We start from the raw sequence: 20,269 nt of genomic DNA on the forward strand, positions 1-20,269 counted from the left end.
TGCTTACTTTCTGCTATTTGCAGGCAGCGTTCCCACCTGCAGGAGGGGCCGTGCTGCACTTACAAGGTAACGATGTCTGCGTTGGCCGCCTGGACTGCGATACTTAGCGGGTCCTGCCCGTCGCTGTCCACTGCATGCTGGTTCGCCCCTCGCTTGAGGAACAAGCAGACCTGGCTGCAGAAAGGAAAGAAAAGGCCGTCAGCAGAAATCCCACCTCCATGCCGGAGTGGGCACAGAGCACAGTCCCCCCACAGACAGTCACAGCTCTTGCATGGGCAGATTCCCCCTCTGAACTGCTGTTTGGGATGGAAATCCACCCCAAACCCAGCTCCCCTGCCCACCCCATGACTTTGTGGCAACCCTGAAGCTCCAGCCCAGGGTGACGGAGCAAGTCGGCACGCAAAGGACTTACCCAGTGTGCCCCAGGTACGTGGCATGGTGCAAGGGAGCCCGGCCTCGGCTGTCTCTTTGGTTAACATCTGCCCCGTTCTGCAGCAGGAATTCACAGGCTATCAAGGAGCCCTGGCAAAGTAAAGAGGAATTTTATTTGTAAATTCAGCCCGCAGTACCGAGGGGATGCATGAGCACGTACCAGCCTGTGAGCTGCCTACTGGCAGCCTACTCCAAACTGGAGTCAAGGCCTCCCATTCCCAAACACAGCCCCCCAGCCACAAGCACAACATACCCCCATCACGGCTTGAATCAGAGGAGTTTTGTTTTCATCTTCATCGTTCACCCAGTTGACCTCAGCACCATGAGCCAGGGCTTCTGCCATGAGTGGCAGGTTTCGGGCTTGTGCCGCCTTGTAGACCAACAAGCCAGGATGCAGCTCCCGCAGGTCCTCCAAATCTGATGCCTCCTGCTCAATCTCTGCTTCACCGCTTGACTCCTCCGACACCTCGCACTCTGAGAGGGAGAAAGGGATGGAGAAACATGACCCAAAAGCTTGGCATTTCCAATTTGCTGTGTTTCCTGTTGCTTTTGGCACCAAACGGTCCTGGCCATCCCTCCTGCCTCAGGTCTAGCTGCTCCCCACACCACTTCCGTCACCAACCTCTGCATGACACCCACCTTCCTCCGTCACGCTGTCCACCACGGAGCCAAACACCAGGATATCCGTGCTGCCGTCCGTGCTTCCCCCAAGCCCGCTGTCACTGCTCAGACCTGCAGGGCCAACAGAAGACAAACCAAGGCCATTTTAATACCCGGGCACTCCGGTACCAGGCACAGCTGAGACCACGGGGGAAAAGGGCTGCGCAGAACGTCACACACACATTGCACCGGGCGCTGCTGGCAAGGGAGAGGGGACTGCTACCCCACTTAGCCCCACTCAGTAAAACTGCCCAAGGAAAAACTGCAAAGCCTTATGGTGTCCGTGTCCCCACGCTGCCCTTCATGCAGGGATACTCCAACATTGCCATGGCACTTTGGGCTGCTGAGGACAGCACTTGCTGCAATCCATGAGGGTCGCCGTGACGTAGACTGGAGCAGAGCAGCAGCAGAGACAGCTTTGCAGCAGGTTACGCAGTGTCGTTAGCAAATAGAGACACCCCTCTGCTTTTACCACTAAGAATCTTAATTTCCACTCTCATCTGAGCTTTCTCCAAAGCTTTTCAGTTGTCACCGGGGCATTTGCAAAATGCATTGCCCTTGTAGTAGATTATTGACCACGAATGGGCCAAATAATATCAATAATGTTTATCTCAAGCCAAACTCTTAAAGCATCCATTCACTTATTCACCCTTTCTCCACCCTATGGTGCTTCCCACCTTCCCTGGTGAACGTTACAGGGCAGCTGATTACATGTAAGTGGAGTCAGAAGACAGGAGACAACTTGTGCAAGGACACACTGTGTCAGCGGCTGAGCAACTTTGTACCTTCTACAATTTGGATCCACAGCAATCCAGAAAATGACAGAAGGGAAGGAAAAAGCAGTGTTGGCAGTGCCCCTGCAGAAGGCTTTGGGACATCACCTTCATCGTGAGGGATGTCCTGTCCCTTGTGAACACTGGCTGGGCTCTACATCCTGCTGCCAGTCACTGCTCCTACCTTTAAGCAAAATCCTTTCAGAAGTATGCCATTTTTGGTAAAAACTGGTGGAAAAAAACAGTGAAGGAAAAATAATCTCAGTCAATTCATAACAAACGTTTGGGGCCAGATTCTTATACAATGCATTAGTGTAGATCCACTTTTGTAATCAGATCTACACTTCCACCTTCTGGGTATCCACCCCCACACAAGAACAGGCTGGTGGCTGAATCTGCAACCTCCAATATTTTGTTAGTGCTCTTTGTGTGGTGTCATTATTACACTGATTGACAATTAACTATAGGCTGTTTTTCAAAGTAACTGCTTTGTTTTGCATAGAGCAATGAGTAATTTCCTTAGCATGCCTCAGGAAGCTGTGCCTTCTGATCTCCTACTTGTTTAAAAGAACGAACAAGTGTTTGGAGTGGTGTGTTAATTACTGTCAATCCACCGTTGATTATTTCATCATGCACTCACACTCAGGGTACACGAGGCGTCCTAATCACCTCCAAAAAGGAGCCCAAATTCTCTTCTGACATTAAAAAAAAAAGGTTCATAAAACTAATGGCAATAGCATCATCCAGAGCCAGGCTTGGATGCAGACGAGCGGACAGCCTTTACCCTGCAAGTATATTTGCTCATGCCATGGACAAACACATGTTCCTGTCCCAGTTAATTACTGGGCAAAAGCTTTCAACATCACTGATCTGTACAAAGCTGCTTGGCAGAACTACACAAGAAACTAGAGACCAGACTCAAGACAGAGTCCCTTGGCCACGGATCAAGCGGCAAAGAAACTCCTGTCACATGAATTTGATGGATTTTTCTGGACTTATGCCTTCTGTAATTCAGATTCATTCACTAAGGAATTTTGGAGACTGTCCAGTTTTGAAACAGCTTTTACAAACAGTGAATAATCACCAGATTAGGTGTACGGATTGGACTTGGGAACTTCTTGACTTGGTGAATGCAGCTCTCAGGAAAGGCTTAAAGCAGCACACATCATGCCTGTCTTTTTTGGATTTGCTCTTGGGAAAATTATTGCTTTCTTTTTGTAGATAGCAAACAATCTTTGGTGAGACCACGCTTTCCATTACACCAGCACGAGTGAAGAGCGACTCCAATGAGTTACATGGCACTACACTAGATTTACAAAGCAAGAAGGGAGGATCTGGCTCATAGCACATGAACGTTGATATGTCATATTGCCAGTTCTGCTCCCACTGAATCAGTGATAAAGCTCCGATTTTCTTCCACAGGACCCAGATAAGGCTGCTGAACTCTGCAGTTCTACATTCAAACTATTGTTTCTGCTTGACCAATAACGCTGAATTCCTTGAAACTGGGACAGCCTTTAAGGCGCTGATTCAGACAGGCACTAAAGCACTTGTTTCATCGACTTCAAGAGGCAAAATGCACTTGCACAAAAGGCTGCGATTTTCTGCTGGGCTGCCACAGGACCTTAAACTATCGTACGACCTTCTGAATAACGTAAGTGGCTGAGTTGTTTTAAAAAGTTACTATCCCTCATCTGAGTATAACAACAAGCCATGCTCTTGGTCTGTGATAAATGCAGGGCGTTTGAGGTAAACACCTCTTGCATCCTATTTGCCATGTGCTGCCCACATGTGCAGGCTTGGATCCTTCATCTCATCCGAGAGAGCTGTTCCTTTCAGATGCAGCAACTTGACTGCAGGAAACCTCACGATGCTTTTTAGCCTTTCAAAAGCCTGCCAGCCTGCCTTCCCCACATCATTTACGTGCTCCAGTTGTTTGGCTGCAAGAAAATACATAACTGCCTCTGATGTTTGGTTTGGAACAAGTAAAATTTGGGCGTCTCTTTTGCTGCTAGCTGCCAGAGCGTCACCTTACCTCCGTCCAGGAGGAACGGCGTACCGCTCCCACCGGGACCAATGCCACTGCCACTCCATGGGCCACCTGTTAGCGGATGCTGCATAGAGATGTGGCTGGCACCTAGAGGAAGGTGGACGGAATATGAGGGGAGTTCATCGTCACAAACACAAAAAGAAAAATTGTCCGCAGTAACGCTTGCTAAAAAAAGGAAAAAAAAAAGTAAAAGCCGAAACTCAAACCAGAAAAAGACGATGGAATGCACAGTCTGGGAGCAAAAGATGTGGGGAAAAAAATCCCATCCACCAGAATGCAAACACCAGGGACTGACTGACAGGATATTAAAATAACGAGTGCAATAAAAAGAGTGATGGGTTGGAGTTGGTGCAAGTAACTCCCCATCACTCTTCCGAGACATTTACCCAACGTGTGTGATTTGGTCAGCCGTCTGCCTCTCCAGTGAGGCCGATACCTTGCCTCAAGTCTGGTGCAATGCACACGCCCTAGAACAGCTGGGAGGTAAGGTGTGCCAGAAGCAGGGGCACTTTTTCTTTCTTTGTACTTACTGCGTGGGCCAGAGCCAGCACCAGTGTCGAAGTAGGAGAAGAGAGAGTCCAGTTCATCAGGGCAGAAGAGGGAATCTCGACGGAACTTCCTCTCCAGCGTGGCTGCTGTTTTACGGAGAGATTTTGAAGTGCATAGTTAATAACATGCAGATGAACAAATGCAGAGTTCCACAGCTGTATTTACACGGACTGAACTTGCATACCCCAGAATTTTTCAGTGCCATAACCATGCTCACGCACACTGTCAAAACACAACCACCATAGCTGGTGGTAACACTGCAGACCAAGTCATACCAGAGCTTTCTGAGCAGCCAGAAGCCTTCAAAAACGTGGCCTCCGTTACAGACCAGGAAGGCAAAATTAAAAGGATTTGCTTTTTTCTTTTGTTAAAAAGCAGGAAGTTGGAATACAAAGGAAGGCAAAGACAGCTTAGAAGTTACTAGATCACCCTGATATAAAAGATCACAGAACCATAGCATGGCTTGTTTTGGAAAGGACCTTAAAAATAATCTATTTTCAATCCCCCTGCCATGGGCAGGGTACCTTCCATCAGTTCAGGTTGCCCAAAGCCCCATCCAACCTGGCCCTGAAAGATCTCTTCTGTTAGCCAGAAGAACCTCCTCAAACACATGGAAAGTGTTAGGAAATGGCTCTGAAGATCTGCATCAAGGTTTGTGCAACAGCATTTTGCTTATACCTCCGGCAGGCTGCAGACCCCAGAGGTGCAGGGCCATGTGTTACGGCAGCAGTGCCCATACCTACACAGGGTGGTGGACAGGCCAACACAGCTCTGTCTGGGGCAGGGAAGTTCCCACCTGATGACAACATGGCTGGCGATGCATTGCCTGCTTCGTAGCGGTACTTCCTACGAGCTGTGGGTGCTTTCGTGGCGCTGTTGTGCCTCTGGCACTTCTTCACACACCAGCGTCGAGGTTTCCGCTCGTTCTCTGCCAGAGCCTCCCCATTTGGCAGCTTCTTCAGGAATTTCTTCTCCACGTACTTCACCTTGATCCAGGCTTCCTTGTCCTGCCTAAGAGAAGAACAGCATAAAGCTGTGCACAGGGTCACAAGATTCACCTAAAGCAAACAGCCACGAGGGGATAAGGCTGCTATGGGTCATTTTCTCAACCTGGATTTGAGTCCTAGAAGCCAGTGAGGCCTGGATGAAGCAGGCAAGTATTCTAAAATCTAAAAATATTTCAAAATTTTCACAGCATAACTGCGGAACGCACCATGTGGCTGAGAGTGGAGAGGGATGTTCAGCCCCAGCCCACGCCACGTGCTTCAGTTACGTGTATTTGTAAGGTCTCAGCAGGTGTACACCCAGCAAACCCTGGTCTAAGGATGTTTCGGCAGGCTGCTGGCTGGTAACACCACACTGACCTTTCTGAGAGTCAAGCTCAGGCCAGCTGCAGAGGGAACAGGCTGAGGTGTCCAGCCTTGCCCAAGCCATTTGCACCAGGAGGAAGGGAGTTTGGGCCCTCACTGAATGTCAGTCCCACTCAGTCTGGCTCTCCAGAGAGCTCAGGGCAGAGCTGAGGGGTCGGTGTAGGTGGATACCTTCCCACGGGGCTGTAAGGACCAGGGCATGCGCTCAGACTCACCTGGAGCTCCCTGCTGTCGGTTTCTTAAGTCCCAACTCTTCACACTGCGCCTCGTAAATCTGATTCATGGTGCTGTTCCCCAGCTCACACATCAGCTGCAATACAACAGGGAGGGAATGAAATCTTCTGGTGAGGAGTTCTGCCACCAAGAGTCCCTCCACGCCCACCATTTGTCCAACTCTTGGTGTTAAAAGCCAACACTCACTTTCAGTAACTCTGGCTCCCAGGAGTCCAGCGTGAGAGATCGGACTTTGGAGCAGTGAACGCCCAGACTCCTGTTTATCCAAAAAGAAAACCAAAATGGTTACATTCCTCAAAACAGATTATGTATCATAAGATGAGCAAAATCAATCCAATTCCTATGCATTCATCTACACAGACATAACTATAACACAAAAGCTTGATATAAAAATCCCCTGCCACAACATTATTCACATTAAAAGCTATTCTTCTGTTCCGTTTGTCTCTGAATCATTCTATTTCACTCTCCTTGTCTTTATATCCCTAATGAGAAGGGTTTCCCTACTTGAGGTGCACACTACCAGTGTGTTTGATGGCTCACTAGTGTGAGCTACTGATAGGAGCCAAGGTACTGCAGGTCAGTTTGCTGGCAGAGGCATTGCTCGGGGATGTGTGCGCTCATGGGTGCAGCTATCTGTCATTTTACGCTCAGGAAACAGGTTGAATTGCCACGTATGGAAAGTGAGGAATGAGAGAGAGCGGCAGTTAATTTCTCAGCTCTATAACATAAATCCAGTACAGCAGGAAAAAACAGCCAGGCTTCCTGTTTCGACAACTCATTTTTTCACAAGTGCTAAAACTGGACTGTGTAAATTAATCCTTTTTCTGCCTTCTAAAGCTGTGTGAACTTAATTAGCTGAAGTCTGTGAAATGCTTTGCAAACAAGTGCTAAATATCACTACAGCCAAATTATTCAGGCTGTTTCCTGGTGTACTTTGAGCTAGACTCTGCACTTTTGCTACGTGGGCTGCCAACCTCAACTACAGCAGCTGTGTGGGAAGCACAGGGCTTGGATACAAGCAGAGATGTACCTGCACACAAGTACTGCAGCAAGCAACTATCTTTGAATCCATCTGTACCAACATTATTCAGTTGCAACCCATGCACCACCTTTTTTCTAGGAGCTTGCAATCTACGCCCCTGGCTGGCAGCACAGAGCACACACGTGCACGGTACCTGTGGATACCAGAGCACTCGATGCACAGCAGGATGCCCAGGTTGATGCTGGCCCAGCGGGGATCTGGCTGACCGCAGTCACAGCACTGGTCATTCCCAGGGATGCTCTGCACCCTCTGCAAGATGGTCTCCCCTTTCACGTTGCGCTCCCGCGAGTCGGTAGCGGAATCAATGCTGCTGGTTGATGGGGAAGCAGTCCGGTCCAGTCTCTGCAGGGAACAAAAAGGGGTCTAGGATCTGCAAGGAAGGAATCAGAGCTTTCCATTGCAGAGGCGTTGAGAGGACGCATTATCTGAAGGGAAATGAGCTAGTGCTTGTCCAGGAAACGAAAGGATAAAGCCTCATTAATCTCTTATTGCTACAAGACAGTGCTTCACTCCATCCCTGCTCTGGGAATGTGGCTCGTTATCATGTCGCCTTTCAGTTAGGACAGCCAGCAGCTTGCTGCCTTGGTCCAAACGTTCGCTCACCCACACTGGACCTGTCACAGCCCAAAAGCCTGCTGCTATGGCCCTGACACACCAGTAGGGACCTTCCTTGACGCCTCACTCACTTCAATGTAGTAGCTGTCAGGACTCTCCCGGTATGCAGAAGCAATGCTGGCTTGAACAGCCTGAATCCAGGCCTGACGCAGCTTCTCCGAGTCAGCCTGCAACATGCAGCTCCTGCAAGAGAAAGAAAAGAGTTGGAAGAACAAAAAGAGCGTGTGTTTTGGTCAAAACTGTCCTGCTTCACCCACAGCATAACCTTTCCAATGGGGGCAAGCACCTTGGTTTGGCAGACACAGTGGCAAAAATTAATCCTACAAGCTCGCACTGTCAGAGTTGCTCCCACTTCAAAATCTCCAGGCAGTTTTGGAAAGCTGAGCATTGCCAGTTTCACAGTGTATATATACATTAGGTCTGCGTGTCCCACATATGGCTTATGCTGGTATCTAATAAACTTCATGAGGACTCTGGAGTATCCCAGCCAACACTGAATAACGCAGGGCAGCACCTGCTCAAAGCGAATCTCTTGCAGTTCCATGTACACCCCAGCTGCCATAAGGGTGACCTAGGGAATCCACCAAACTTACTTGGTAGGTGAGACGACCTCAAAGCAAAACCTCCTCTCTATGTCTTCACACGGCTTGACAGTACAGAGCCGCAGGTCTTCCACCACTACTGTGAGAACATCCTGAAAGGGTGAGAACAGGCGGCTTTGTCAGCTCCCTGAATCTGTCAGAACTGGGCTTTTCAGAAAGCTCCTCCCCAAACCCTTCTGGTTACCATATGCTGGGTCCAGAAAAAAAACAAGCCAGCCCACCAAGGGAAAACTCCTGGGCAATAGGAAGGGGCTGCACAGCACCAAAGATTGGGACAACAAGTGCACGCAGAGGCCAGCTGACTGGGGACATCACCTTCCTCTGCTGATCAGGGATATTTAGACCGCTGCAAACACCACCTGCTGCCACTTAGTTCTCAGCACCGTCTAACTCTGGAGCGTAATAGTGCCTGAATGGGCTTGCGGTCCCTCCAAGCCAACCCCACCCTCCCCACCACGGTGCAGAAGTCCCCAGCGAAGCAGGACACAAGGTGGCCAATCTAGCAGGGTCACCTGGGAAAGCCTCACTGACCTTTAGCTTTTTCTGGTACACCAGCTGGCTGTTTTGGATGGAGAACCACCTCCTGAAGGAAGACAGACAACACAGCGAATGAACGGCAGAGCTCTAGACAGGTGGTTTGTTCTGCGGCAGAACAAGATCTCTGCATTTGAGTCTAATTTATTCAAAGAAGCTGAAAACTAACGTCATAAACTCTTGCTTCTCCAGCGCCTTCCCTCAGGGAATAAACAAAGGATTTACAGCCTTAGGGAATGACTCCTGGCATCGAGATGCTGTGCCCTAGATATGGCAGTGTATGTGAAGGAGGAAGGAAGGGAAGGAATAGGGCAGTCCATACTGCTGCCTAAGATGACTGGGGCAAGAAGTGTGTGTGCACACTGGCCCTGGTGCAGGCAGTAAACGCTGTGCCTGTTGGACACGTTGTGCTGCTGGGGCTGGATGGACCTGGCATACCCGGTGTTTATTGAAAAGGCTGCACACCTTGCTGTTTTTACAGAATACGCTATCCACCAGGCTGAGTTCTCAGTAGCCACAACAGACTACAGGAGGCCAAACCGAATGCCAAAGCTCCTGTTTGCTCTGGCTAGAGTAAGGACACGTGTGTTGGGAGGGAGTCTGCCTCCTTAGGGCCAGCTTTCCACTAAAATGTGAGTGAGAGAAGGTCCATGTGATGCTGATATCAGGGGTAAGTCCCTGCTGTCTTAATCTCCAGTGCTAAATCCAACCCCCCCCAAGCCATTTCCTCACCCCAAAATACAGCCTAAGGTTTAGCAACCTGATCATCATCCCGGAGGGCAATGAAAACCATGGCCACCAGCACCAGACCTCAGGAAGAAACATCTGAGTACAAAGAGTCAAAGAGCTTGCAGCAGGCTGTCATTTGAGCCTGTATCACGCCCATTTTGCAAATGAACTGGGTTCCCTAGGAAAATGAGATGAGACAGGATTCTCTTTCTTTCGTCACTGCTGAAACATTAAAGAGGGAGATAAAAGGCAACAGCAATAAAGGACTTGACATGTCTGCGGAGAAATGGGAAAATACAGGTAACTGGAGGCCATCCCACCTACGTGGGAGCCCCGTTTGATGAGCTCATGTGGTTCTGCATCTCTGAGCTGCTGTGACAGTAACGATCTGTAACGATTGCTCCAGGAGCAATGCTGCTGTCACATAAAGCAGAGGGGAAAGCTTCTCGTGGTTCTGCTCCTGCTCCTGTTCTGCCACCCCCGGGCACACGTTGCTGCCTGGTGCTGCCTCCTAACCTCAGCTGAACTGTGGATTTTGTTGTTTTCTGCCTGCCCCCTGCTCACGAGGGGGAGGCAGCACCGGTAAGTGGTGGAGTGACAGCAGGAGGGCGATGAGTAAGCGCCAGGAGCTGTGAGTTGCTGAGACGCCAGAAGATGTGGCTAAGAGTGGGTGGGACGGAGGAGGCCGTGGGGAGGATGCAGGCTGTGTATCACTAGGATGTAGGAGGATATGGGGGAGGATAGCTCGGATTTGGCGGCCTGGGAAAACCTGGAGCCCTTGACACCAGCTTTACTTCAGACATCAGGAAAATTTGGAAGCCTCTGAGGATCACGTTCCCTCCAGGGTAAATGCCCGATGGTGTGCCCCTTGAATTCACAGCCAGGTGGAGAAGAGAGCTGCTGGAACCGTTTTTCTCTTTCACAAGAACCAAGCTCTCGATGTAGAGGTCGTGACATGAACCTGACACACTCCGGAATGACCTTCTCCTCTGCACAGACACGTGGCATGCCGTGAAAGCAACCATGCGTGTCTAGGGACAGAGGCTGTAGTCTGCTTATGAAACAGCAAACAGGGAAATCCTAAAAGGCTGCTAAGATTTCATCCGCAATACCTTCCAGGTAAGCACTGAAATCAAACAGATGATGCACTGGGCCAGAGCTGCTGTTGTAGTTTCTGGATCTTCCAGCTGCAAGCTTAGCGCTGAAATGTCAGGGGATAAGAGCCTGAGAGGCAAAAACCATTCTGCTAAATTTGACTGGACTCTCCTTAGCACTAGGGCAAGACTCAGAGAGGACTCACTGATCTAGCTGACTCTGAGATCTCCAGTAATTTCAGATCTTTTCTCTGTGCAAACACAGGCAGTTTGTGTGCACCCCGCAGACTGTTCACTGAATCACTCAGTGTTTATTTATTCCAAAGCCTAATGAGAGCATATTTCAAGCCTGCTGTGGCATATACTCTGAGTGTATCCCACAGCCAAGTACAGGATCTCATAATATTATATCATTTCTCTGTTAAGTGAGAGGAGGAAATGTGGGCCAAAAAGGCATTGATTTCTTGCATTAGAAACTCACTGGAAGGGTTTAAATCCTGTTGCACAACCAAACATGAAACCCAATGACGCTCTCAAGGGACACTAAACACACAAATATCGAACAAGGCAAGAACATGAACCCTTTGCTTCCACTTTCCCAAGGTCTCTGGCAGCTGTAGAGACTCCTAACTACCAAAGGAGCCATATGAGACTGGCATTCCCGGTGATCTATCAAATGAAATATTTATAAGCAATTAAGAGCAGGGTCAGTGCACAAAAAGCCACCTCAGCTCCCAGCAGCGCAGCTGATGTTCGCACTCTCACGTACCTCCCCCTCCCACAACTGACAGATTTGATACTTGTGGCTCTTGAAAACCGGACACGTCCTGCTGTTAGATATTTCTCTGAATTGTTACGAATTTAGCTTTCCTATGGTATTAGCTGTCTTCAGAGTCTTGGCCCAGGTATCAGATGGGCTATGAGTTATTACTCACCGATTCCATGTTTTGAACGCATTGCTAGCTCTCTTGAAGAGGTAGCCTTCCATTACCACTCCATTTGGGGCGTCGACGTTAAACTCCACCTTTGAGTCATCGTAGGAGAAGTCCTGCAAATAGAAAGAGACAGACTCTAACGTGGCTACGCCCTGCAGGACCAAGATGGAGACAAGCCTAATAAAAGCATAAAGAGGAAGAAAGCACCTATGGCAAGATCCTGACGTTCAGGCAGGGCTGTCTCTCACAGCACATCCCTTTGCCTTAGTGGGCTGCAGCCTTGAATAGCAGTCAGGAATTGTCCTCATTGCACTAAGCTTATCCGTCCCTATTGCTTGGAGAATGCAGTATGCCTGCTGTGTTTCCCACCCTGGTAGCTGGCACGTAGAAAGGCAGGTAGCTTACAATTGGGAGGATTAAAAGTCCCCAACGATCGGGGCAGCCTGCAATGGGAAGTAAGGTGATGGAGGTGCTTTTCACCTGGCCACGCAACTCCGCAGTGCTGCTGCCTTACCTCTGTTCTGCAGGGGGCCAGGAACAGAGCAAACCCAACCTTCTCGCACAAGGCAAGCCAGCACGATGGTTTCCAGAGGGTAAGAAAGACTGATCAATTCCGTTTTCATTAGCTATCATCATATGCCATCTCCAACCTGCACTCACACGATTCTCTCCGGTATGCTACCAGCCAGAGCCGATTTGTCAGGGCTGGCACTGATCCACCACAGCCCTCACGAACTCTGACAGCTGGCGAGCAAGACACGGAGCGGAGAGCACAGCAGCTGCTCCCGCAGAACACGGGATTACTCTCCCTGGGCAGCGAGCTGCCTCCTTCCCCAGAGAAACCAGGTCATGAAACCTGACTTTCCCCTAACCTGGGGAGCGAAGGCGCGTTTCTCTTCACCCACCGATCTCCCTCTACTGACGCATTCCACCCACCCTTCCCTTTCTCTCGAGTGCAAATATTTTTCCCTGTGCCGCTCGGTTCCAAGACCCAACAGCACAGCGAAGAGCAGCCCCATTAACCTAAGTGCCTTCGAGCTCCGCAGATGAAGACCCTGGCGATGCTGTGTCGCTTGGCAACGCGCACTTCACCCTCATTAGGATGAGTTATTTTCACGTTCGAAGATGCCAGCTCGCCCGGGAGGTGTCATCAGAAGAATAACACTGATACAGAAGGAGGGGATGTAATGGGACAGGTCTGAGTCATTCCTCGGAAAGACAGCATGATGCCCAATTAGCACCGGGAACGCGGCTGGAAGGCACCCAATTAAACGAGCCTGCCCTGCCCCAAATTTTCGTGCTGTAAGGGGGCGATTCCCACGGGGGGTCTCTTCCACAGACGCCTTTCATGTTCGTATTGCAAACAAAGGCTAGAGGAAATTTTCCTCTAACCTGTGGCCATTTGAGCGCGTGATTTCCGTAGAGCTGCTCCAAAGTGAGACTTTATAAATTTGGTGAGAATCTGCACGGGTCTACGATAAATCATGCAAATACCCCAAAATAAGGGCTTCGTTGGGAAACACACAGCACAAAAGCCATGCCAAGGGCTTCTTAGAAATGACACCTGGTGGAAGGGGTAAAACCAGGGGCGAGGGTCTAAACGCAACCCCGTGATTTCAGCTGCCCTTATGTAACGGTGCTGCGTGGTGTAAGGAGGATGTTTGCTGATGAGAGCAGGAGGAACAGATGGGCCTCATGCGTCAGAGTAAATCCACTGAAAGTCAGCGGAGTCAAGCCAGGTGTGTGTTTAACCTCGTGGAGCCTGCATTGTGTTACACCCCTCTACAGACCGAAGGGCTGAAGCAGAGGAGCCGAAGGCATGTGGAGGCGTTCCTTACCTTTGAGAGAACTCTGACCTGCACCAAACCCAGTTTTAGAAGGAATTAACACAAAAACACCAAGCACATACACAGCTCTGGCTCCTACGAGCTGTGTAATCTGGATGGTGCCCAAACCTAGCAGCACGTTGCTAGAAAGATTGACTCGTGCTTGCATTACTTGGATGCTATTTCTCTCCCTCCTCCTCGTTGGTTAGGAAACGTCCCCAGGCCAAATTCTGCACGTGTTTCTGCTGGTGTAATTCCTCAGCAACTCCACTGAGGTCAACACAGCCACTGCAGGGCAGCTGAGGGCAGGATGCCCGCCGGACCCGTAAGCTGGATTTGTGAAGTAGGCTCAAATCAAGGGAGAGCTGAGGAATAAGGAGCAGCCTGCCTCTTGTCCCTGGGCATCCCCCGGGCCGATCCTCAGGGGCAGCTTGCTCCACTCCATTGCACTCTGCTGAGGTCTTTGCTACAAGCTTATATAGTGAAGGACAAACTAAAGGAAAAGGGGAGGAGAAAAGTAAATCCAGAAATTGTCCCCAGTCAGTATTGGTTTTGCTTTCTCAGACAGGCAAAGACTGAAAGCAAAAGGTGCAGAAATGGCTCATATAGCCACGAGGTAAAACCATGGCAGGACTCAGGATGGTTTAAGGTGCCCGCCACTCAAATTGCACAACCGTAATTGTCCAAGTCTCAGCACGCTAAAATGAGCTTAAACTATGTCCTTCCACAACAGATTCCTAGGAGGTAGTTCATACAGAGAACATTGCTACCACGGCCATTGGGAAGAGGGCAAATTTCTAGCAGAGGAGCTAAGCATGAGCACACAGATCCCAGCTCAGAAAGCTGCCTGAGATCATCCTGCCCACGGCGATGAAATGCATGGTGGTGTGGCCACAGCTGGACGCAGACAGCTGTGACAACGAATCCTGGCAGACCTGCCATTGATGTCCCCGAGTCTGTTCTGTCCATCGACAAAAAGATTTTAATCTCGTTAGACCTGGGAAATAAGTCAGTCGCAGCTGAGTGACGCTGCTCCTGCCAAGCACGCCGCCGGCCGCGCCATCAGCGAGTCTGTGAGCCCTCCTCGCATGGGATAAGAGCATCAGGGGCTCTCTGGCTCCAGGTAGAACTGGGAAGGAGAAACTTCCCAGCCTCTCAAGCCAGGCAGCTGTGTCTGGGAGCTGCTGGTGAAGGAACGTGTCACCCATTCCACAACAGACAGTAACCTTCTGGATTCAAACCTCACTTTAAAAGGCCCAACAAGCAGGGTAAGGGCACACAGGAAAAGCTTTTTCTTGTGCCCCCTTTCCCTTTCCTGCTACATGTGACACTAACACATGATTTTCATAGACCACCTTTTACCAATTTCTCCCCATTTTTGCTGTGTACATGGAACAGGAAAGTCTGCTCTCAACGAGTTTGGACCCGTTTATTCAGCCTGCAATTAGCACCTCATTGTCTCTGCTGTACGAAAAACGCTCGACATGGAAAAGGCTTCCTAGGACTGGGGTCTGAATGGCTTGGGTTACAACTGTGCACACAATTAGGAACAGCAGCGACACGTTGGATCACACATTGGTTAAATAAATCCCTTGTCTTCCAAAATAAGAAACCGAATCTCTGCCATCATCTGCTTCCCCGTGTCTTCTACTTCCAGTAAATTGCACCGGCCTGGCCTCGCCGGCCCCGTCACCCTGAGCTTGCACACACGGCTGCCCGGGACCTGATATTCTTTTAGAAAGGATGCCACAATGGTTTCCATGGGAGCACGCCGACTGCTGCCGAAGCGACAATGAAGTAACAAATTCCAAGAGACACGTCCGTAGGGATGTGAAAAAGGAATTAAGGGGGGCACTCGAACCAGCAAACGAAAGGAAAAACCCAACACAAGCACAGACACAAACGGATCCAGGAAAGAAAAACAGAAAACCCTATTTAGAGGGCATCTCCTGCCCCCCTCGGTTACAAACTCCCTCGTCCATCTGCACGCAGCATGCACGGGACCGCCCGCACCGCAGAGGCCAGCCAAGCTCTGCCACTTGCTCCTGGGGAGCCAGCGCTTCACGCAGAGAGACGCCTGGCCAAACTAAATACAGCTTCAGTGAGCAGCCTTACCACGGGGGGCAAAGATGCCCCTCATCCCCCCGGATATTTTTGGCAGGGGGACGTTTGCCAGGCAAGGAGCCCTGCCTCAGAGGCACCTGCTGAAGCAGGATGGTCTTTTTTTCTGCCCACCTGGCGCAGGTTCGTTCCTGTCCCAAAGGGCACAACACCTAGCTGAGAACAGAGAGAACCTTTCCTTGAAACACTGACTCCCTTACAGTCCTTTAAAATATATTTCTTATGGCAGCGGCCCTCCCTGGGGAGCCACAGCATTAGCACGTCACTGTACCACTTCAACGTGCACATTGTGACTGCACTTCTCTGTACGTTCTGACTTTTAGTGATACAAAAACGCTCAAAACTAGGCAATCACGACCAGTGGATCATCCCAGTACAGTTTAAGATATTCAGAGAAACACGGCTTCCACCAGAACACCACATGACTTTATTTCTTATCAATACCATTTAAGATAGCAGACAGCACATGTGATAAATGCTCGCCTTCAGAGAAGACAAAGGCTTTACCCAAAAGTGCTTTCCTTCACTTGGTAAGTAACCAGTGATGCTCACCATTTACCGTTATGTACACCCGAGCACAGAAAAGAGCTTCTCCCGAGGTAAGCGAGAAGCTGCGTGACCAGTTTGGCTCCGATTCTGAGCAGAACATAATTCAGAGGAATATTCACATTCCCCAGGGAGGCACACACCCCCTTCGACACAAACCCTGGTGCACGCACATTCTGTTCTCTTCTGGTGCCTGACTGTATTTCAAGCCTCTCTCTATCTGGCTATTTTTACCCCTGTGTATATACTGTACAGCCCAAGGCACCCTTCGAAGCAGATGGAATTTGAAGGAGGGCTCCCCCACATGCATTCCCATTCTGCACAGCTTTTGTTCATTCCAGCAAAATCCCATTTACAGACCTTTTGTTTCTTGAGCTCCCTAATGCCAAATGATCCCCCTGCTCTGCAGCTTGCCAGCAGATGATGCTCAGAGATCCGTGCCCTGCCCTTTTCCATCCCACTAACAAAACCAAACACGTTTGCTCTCCTGCAGTAATAAAGCTGTGCTTGCTTTTGGGTCGCATCAGCGAGCACGGTCCTACGGGCACCGTCCTTGCTCCCCCAAGGCAAAGCGCCCCCTAAACTTTCTCCCCAAGAACCGACCCTGTAGGAACCGTCTCCTTACCAGGAGGTATTCAAGCCTGCTGAAAATCTTCATGATGCCAGCTGCCAGGGAGGTTCTGCAGGGAGCAGCTCTGTCCTCTCTCTCTCTCTCTCTCTCTGTTCGCTCTCTAGAGTAGCATCTCTGCTAAGCACCGTGGGCTGGCAGGGAAGGAGGGATTTCTTTTTCAGCCCCTTCTCCTTTACCCCTCCTACTCCTTTTTGGGAGGCTGCAAGCTCTGCCGCTGGCTCCTGTCAAGGCAAGGGGCACCGGGCGAAGGAAGCTTGCTGGCCCCTGGGGAGCACCTGCTTGCCCCCTCCCCATGCCTCCTATTCACAGTCAATCAGCTTAGAGCAAGGGCTAATTACCATACAGCTGTCAGGGAGGCACAGCAGGGAGTGGGAGAAGCCAGGCAGCACAGAGCAGGCTTGACAGGGAGATGCTCACTGACTGTCCCCTGACCTTAACGCGCTCATCTGCCTTCAGCAGGGTCTGCTCCTGGGAAAAGGCCACCCTTTGGCCAGCAATTCCACCCCTGCTCCACTGCAGCCGTGAACTCGGGGCATTGAAGTGCCATATGGCCCCCGGGTTGTTATTTACCAGCTGGGCTAAATGAGGCAGAGAGCTCTGCCTTGGCACTCCTTCCTCCCTTGCCATGCAAACAGGCAGCAGAAGCACAATTGCTTTCTCCACTCCTCTGGACCAAAGCAAAGCAGCTTCTGCACAGCCCTGTGTTCTTCCACTTCCAGACACCGGCAGTTTTGTTTAAGTGTTACCATTTCTTTCCCCATTTCCCACTGGAAAAAAACTTCCCAGGCTTGCGCTCCAGTGGTGAGTGTTTTGCCTAAGTGGTCCAACCTGGACCAGCCCACGTGCCTTTGTGCAACCATCTGAAGCAACTGAGCCCACGTGCAAACAAACGCATTACGTGTGTGGTTTAACACAGTTCATCTCAATGCACAAGAAATTTGGGAAGCAACAAGACTCTCTCTGCAGCCTTTTGCACAAATGTCTTCCATAAAGCACTCCTTTCACACAAGCAGCCCATACACACAGGAGAGAGGCACCCCTACCCGTCACATTAAGCCTCTCTTCTCTTTGCACAACAGAAGGATAACTCAAATATTTATTGTAGTCCATAAAAATAGACTCATCCTTTCGCTAGTTTCATTGGCACCCTTTTTGTACAAGGGAGCGTTATTTTGATATGCAGTGTGAAGCTGCAAATGGAGCTCTTTAAGGCTTCGGAGCTGGAAAGGCAGAGAGGGCAGCAGTTAAAATGACAGCTAGAAGTGATAGCTGCCCTAGGAATCGACACAAAAGGAGGCAGATGCTCCATGCAGGAAGGTGGGGGAGAGGGAGGCATAAGAAAAGGCACCTGAATTCTGGTATCAAAGAAAATAGTCGAGACTGATGCTGAGTTTCCCTCCTATCATTTTTTTTTAATTATTAAAAGAATAAGAGACCACTTTGTTAGGAACTTGGCTCTTAGAAGGCTGCCCTCACAAAGCTACCCTAACATAAATCAATGTGAAAGACCCTGCCATCAGATCCCAAGGAACACTCCAAACTGTACTTTTTACACTGGATTCCCTCCCTTTCTGCTGTACCATGGCAGGCTGTTCAGGAAGCCACTGGTTTGATTAAATAAAGATGTTTCCCCCACTCCTCTATAGTTAAGTGCTACTAAATCCCATTTCTTTTTTTCCAAAGACCAGAGGATATCCCTGGGTTTGGACGGGCTGAGCAGGCAGACATGCATTCCGACGCATGCTGTGCTCCCTTTGGAGATGGCGAGATGCTCAGCAGACGCAGAGTGCCATTTTCCGCGGTGAGGAGCGACACCAGTGCAGCCAAAAAGCAGCCTCAAAACACACCCAGGCAGGAAGCTTTAAACCCTAAACCGCAGTAGGGGCGTTCAGCTCGCTTGCAAGCCCATGCACACATGGAGCCACAGTTCTATGCATACGTATCTTGATGAAAAATAATTGCTCTTTCTCCCTCTTGGAGCCTGACCCCTGCTTCGTTCCCTGCTAGCCCATTCAAAGCCACACAGTGGAAAGAGATTTAACTGAAATGCACGGCACTAGAGGGACCGTCCGCAGTCCCTCGAATGAAGTCATCACTCCTGCAGAGTCCCCAGGGGAACAGAGAGTTCACAGATGGGTTTTCCCCTCCCTTGGAGCACTTAACCGCAGGGAGCACACGCGCAGGACGATTCACAGGGAATGCCTGTCATTAACTTTCAAATCCAGTTACGTTTCCATTTCATGCGTTATGACATTTTTGAGAGAGCATTAGAAGGAAAAAAAATGGCCAGTTGCTTTCCTCCTGTTGAGAAGTATCGATCCATGCAAGTACCTGCCCTATACACACATTGTCCCAGTAACAAGCCAGGTTTTAATTCATCCTGTCAGCTATCTACGGGCAGCTTGATCCTTCCTCCATTCTTTGGCTTTGCTCTAGCTCTCTAGCTCTTATTTCACTGCTAAAGGGATCTTTGAGAGTTAAAACCCTGGTAGGGCTTAAGCTCCAGGTCTGAAAATGACAACAAGCCATCAACGCCTTGGCAAGCATTTTTGTATTCCCCGAGGATGGCTTGGCTTCCCCGGCATTGCTGCTGTCATCTCCTGTGGGACAGCTTTTAAACAGACTCGAACGGAAAAGCTGCTGCAGCCCATCTCTCCCTGCAGAGGTTATGTTACATGATGCTGTCTAATGGACCGGAGAGCACACGTGGGAGAATGGAAATGCACAGCACCGAAAGCATCGCACACTGGTAACCCATCCACCACGACAAGTCAAACCCTTCCCACCCACACAGGACACAACGGCCCCCTGGGCAGTGCTCTGTGGGCTGGGGGCCATAATTTTGTATTTTTACAAACGTGTATGTGTTGAAAGTCCACCACTGACCTCAGTTAGAAGGCCGTACAGCCAATTCTCCTCCCACCAGACCCATGGTCTTCAAAGGCTCCTAAGCACCAAAAATATTGCCAAAAATATGCCAGCCAAGCACTGCTGCCACTGCTCTGAGTGAAGACTGACCATCACAGAGAATAGAGGAAACTGAAATATTATTTCAGCACAGGATTGAAAACAACTTTGATGAGAATGAAACCAAATTCACTTGAAACTGGGCTTTAAAAAAATCACATTTCTAGTGTTTATGTTACAGCACTAAACTTGTTGCAAGGTTTCTTTTTTTTTTTTTTTGTTTCAGAGGGAGGGCTTTGTAAATACCCAGAGAGACAAAGTGCTAATTCTGAAAAATGAAGGTGCTGGAAGAAGGAAATACGTGGTACTCACCTGCAGGAGGGTCTGCACGGACAGGTCAGCAACCCATTAAAAGAAGGAAAATAAGAAAATTAATGTTACTACAAGGATTTGGGATCATTGCATGGATGAATGGTCTGGAAAATCAGAGCCCACATTAGCCAAAGCTACCTCTCTTCTGAAAGCTAAGGCTTGTCTGATAATAGATCCTAGTAGCTTGCCAGATCATGGTGGTTATCCCCAGTTATAGCAGGTGAATCACCTAGCAAGCAGTTAG

The 20,269-nt window shown here is 49.7% G+C and overlaps 1 protein-coding gene across 5 annotated transcripts in view; it reads right to left on the reverse strand.

Moving 5' to 3' along the window:
* The window catches only part of ACAP3 (ArfGAP with coiled-coil, ankyrin repeat and PH domains 3), an 80,376-nt gene that overhangs the window by 6,704 nt on the left and 53,403 nt on the right, over positions 1 to 20,269 (reverse strand). For 2 of the 5 annotated variants that reach the window (XM_080563879.1, XM_080563880.1), the window contains exons 10-23: positions 11,623 to 11,735; positions 8,862 to 8,913; positions 8,322 to 8,422; positions 7,800 to 7,911; positions 7,247 to 7,455; positions 6,255 to 6,324; positions 6,050 to 6,144; positions 5,261 to 5,475; positions 4,446 to 4,550; positions 3,901 to 4,002; positions 1,072 to 1,164; positions 686 to 906; positions 413 to 522; positions 64 to 174 (exon numbers count right to left, since the gene is read on the reverse strand). In XM_080563879.1, coding sequence (XP_080420005.1) covers positions 64 to 174; positions 413 to 522; positions 686 to 906; positions 1,072 to 1,164; positions 3,901 to 4,002; positions 4,446 to 4,550; positions 5,261 to 5,475; positions 6,050 to 6,144; positions 6,255 to 6,324; positions 7,247 to 7,455; positions 7,800 to 7,911; positions 8,322 to 8,422; positions 8,862 to 8,913; positions 11,623 to 11,735 — 1,709 coding nt within the window. Of the gene's footprint in view, positions 1 to 63; positions 175 to 412; positions 523 to 685; positions 907 to 1,071; positions 1,173 to 3,899; positions 4,003 to 4,445; positions 4,551 to 5,260; positions 5,476 to 6,049; positions 6,145 to 6,254; positions 6,325 to 7,246; positions 7,456 to 7,799; positions 7,912 to 8,321; positions 8,423 to 8,861; positions 8,914 to 11,622; positions 11,736 to 17,163; positions 19,964 to 20,269 lie in introns of those variants that run through there. The other 3 variants (XM_080563881.1, XM_080563882.1, XM_080563883.1) reach the window with 2 other exon arrangements.

This window comes from Anser brachyrhynchus (assembly GCF_964034855.1).
Source record: "Anser brachyrhynchus genome assembly, chromosome: 21".
Lineage (NCBI taxonomy): Eukaryota > Metazoa > Chordata > Aves > Anseriformes > Anatidae > Anser > Anser brachyrhynchus.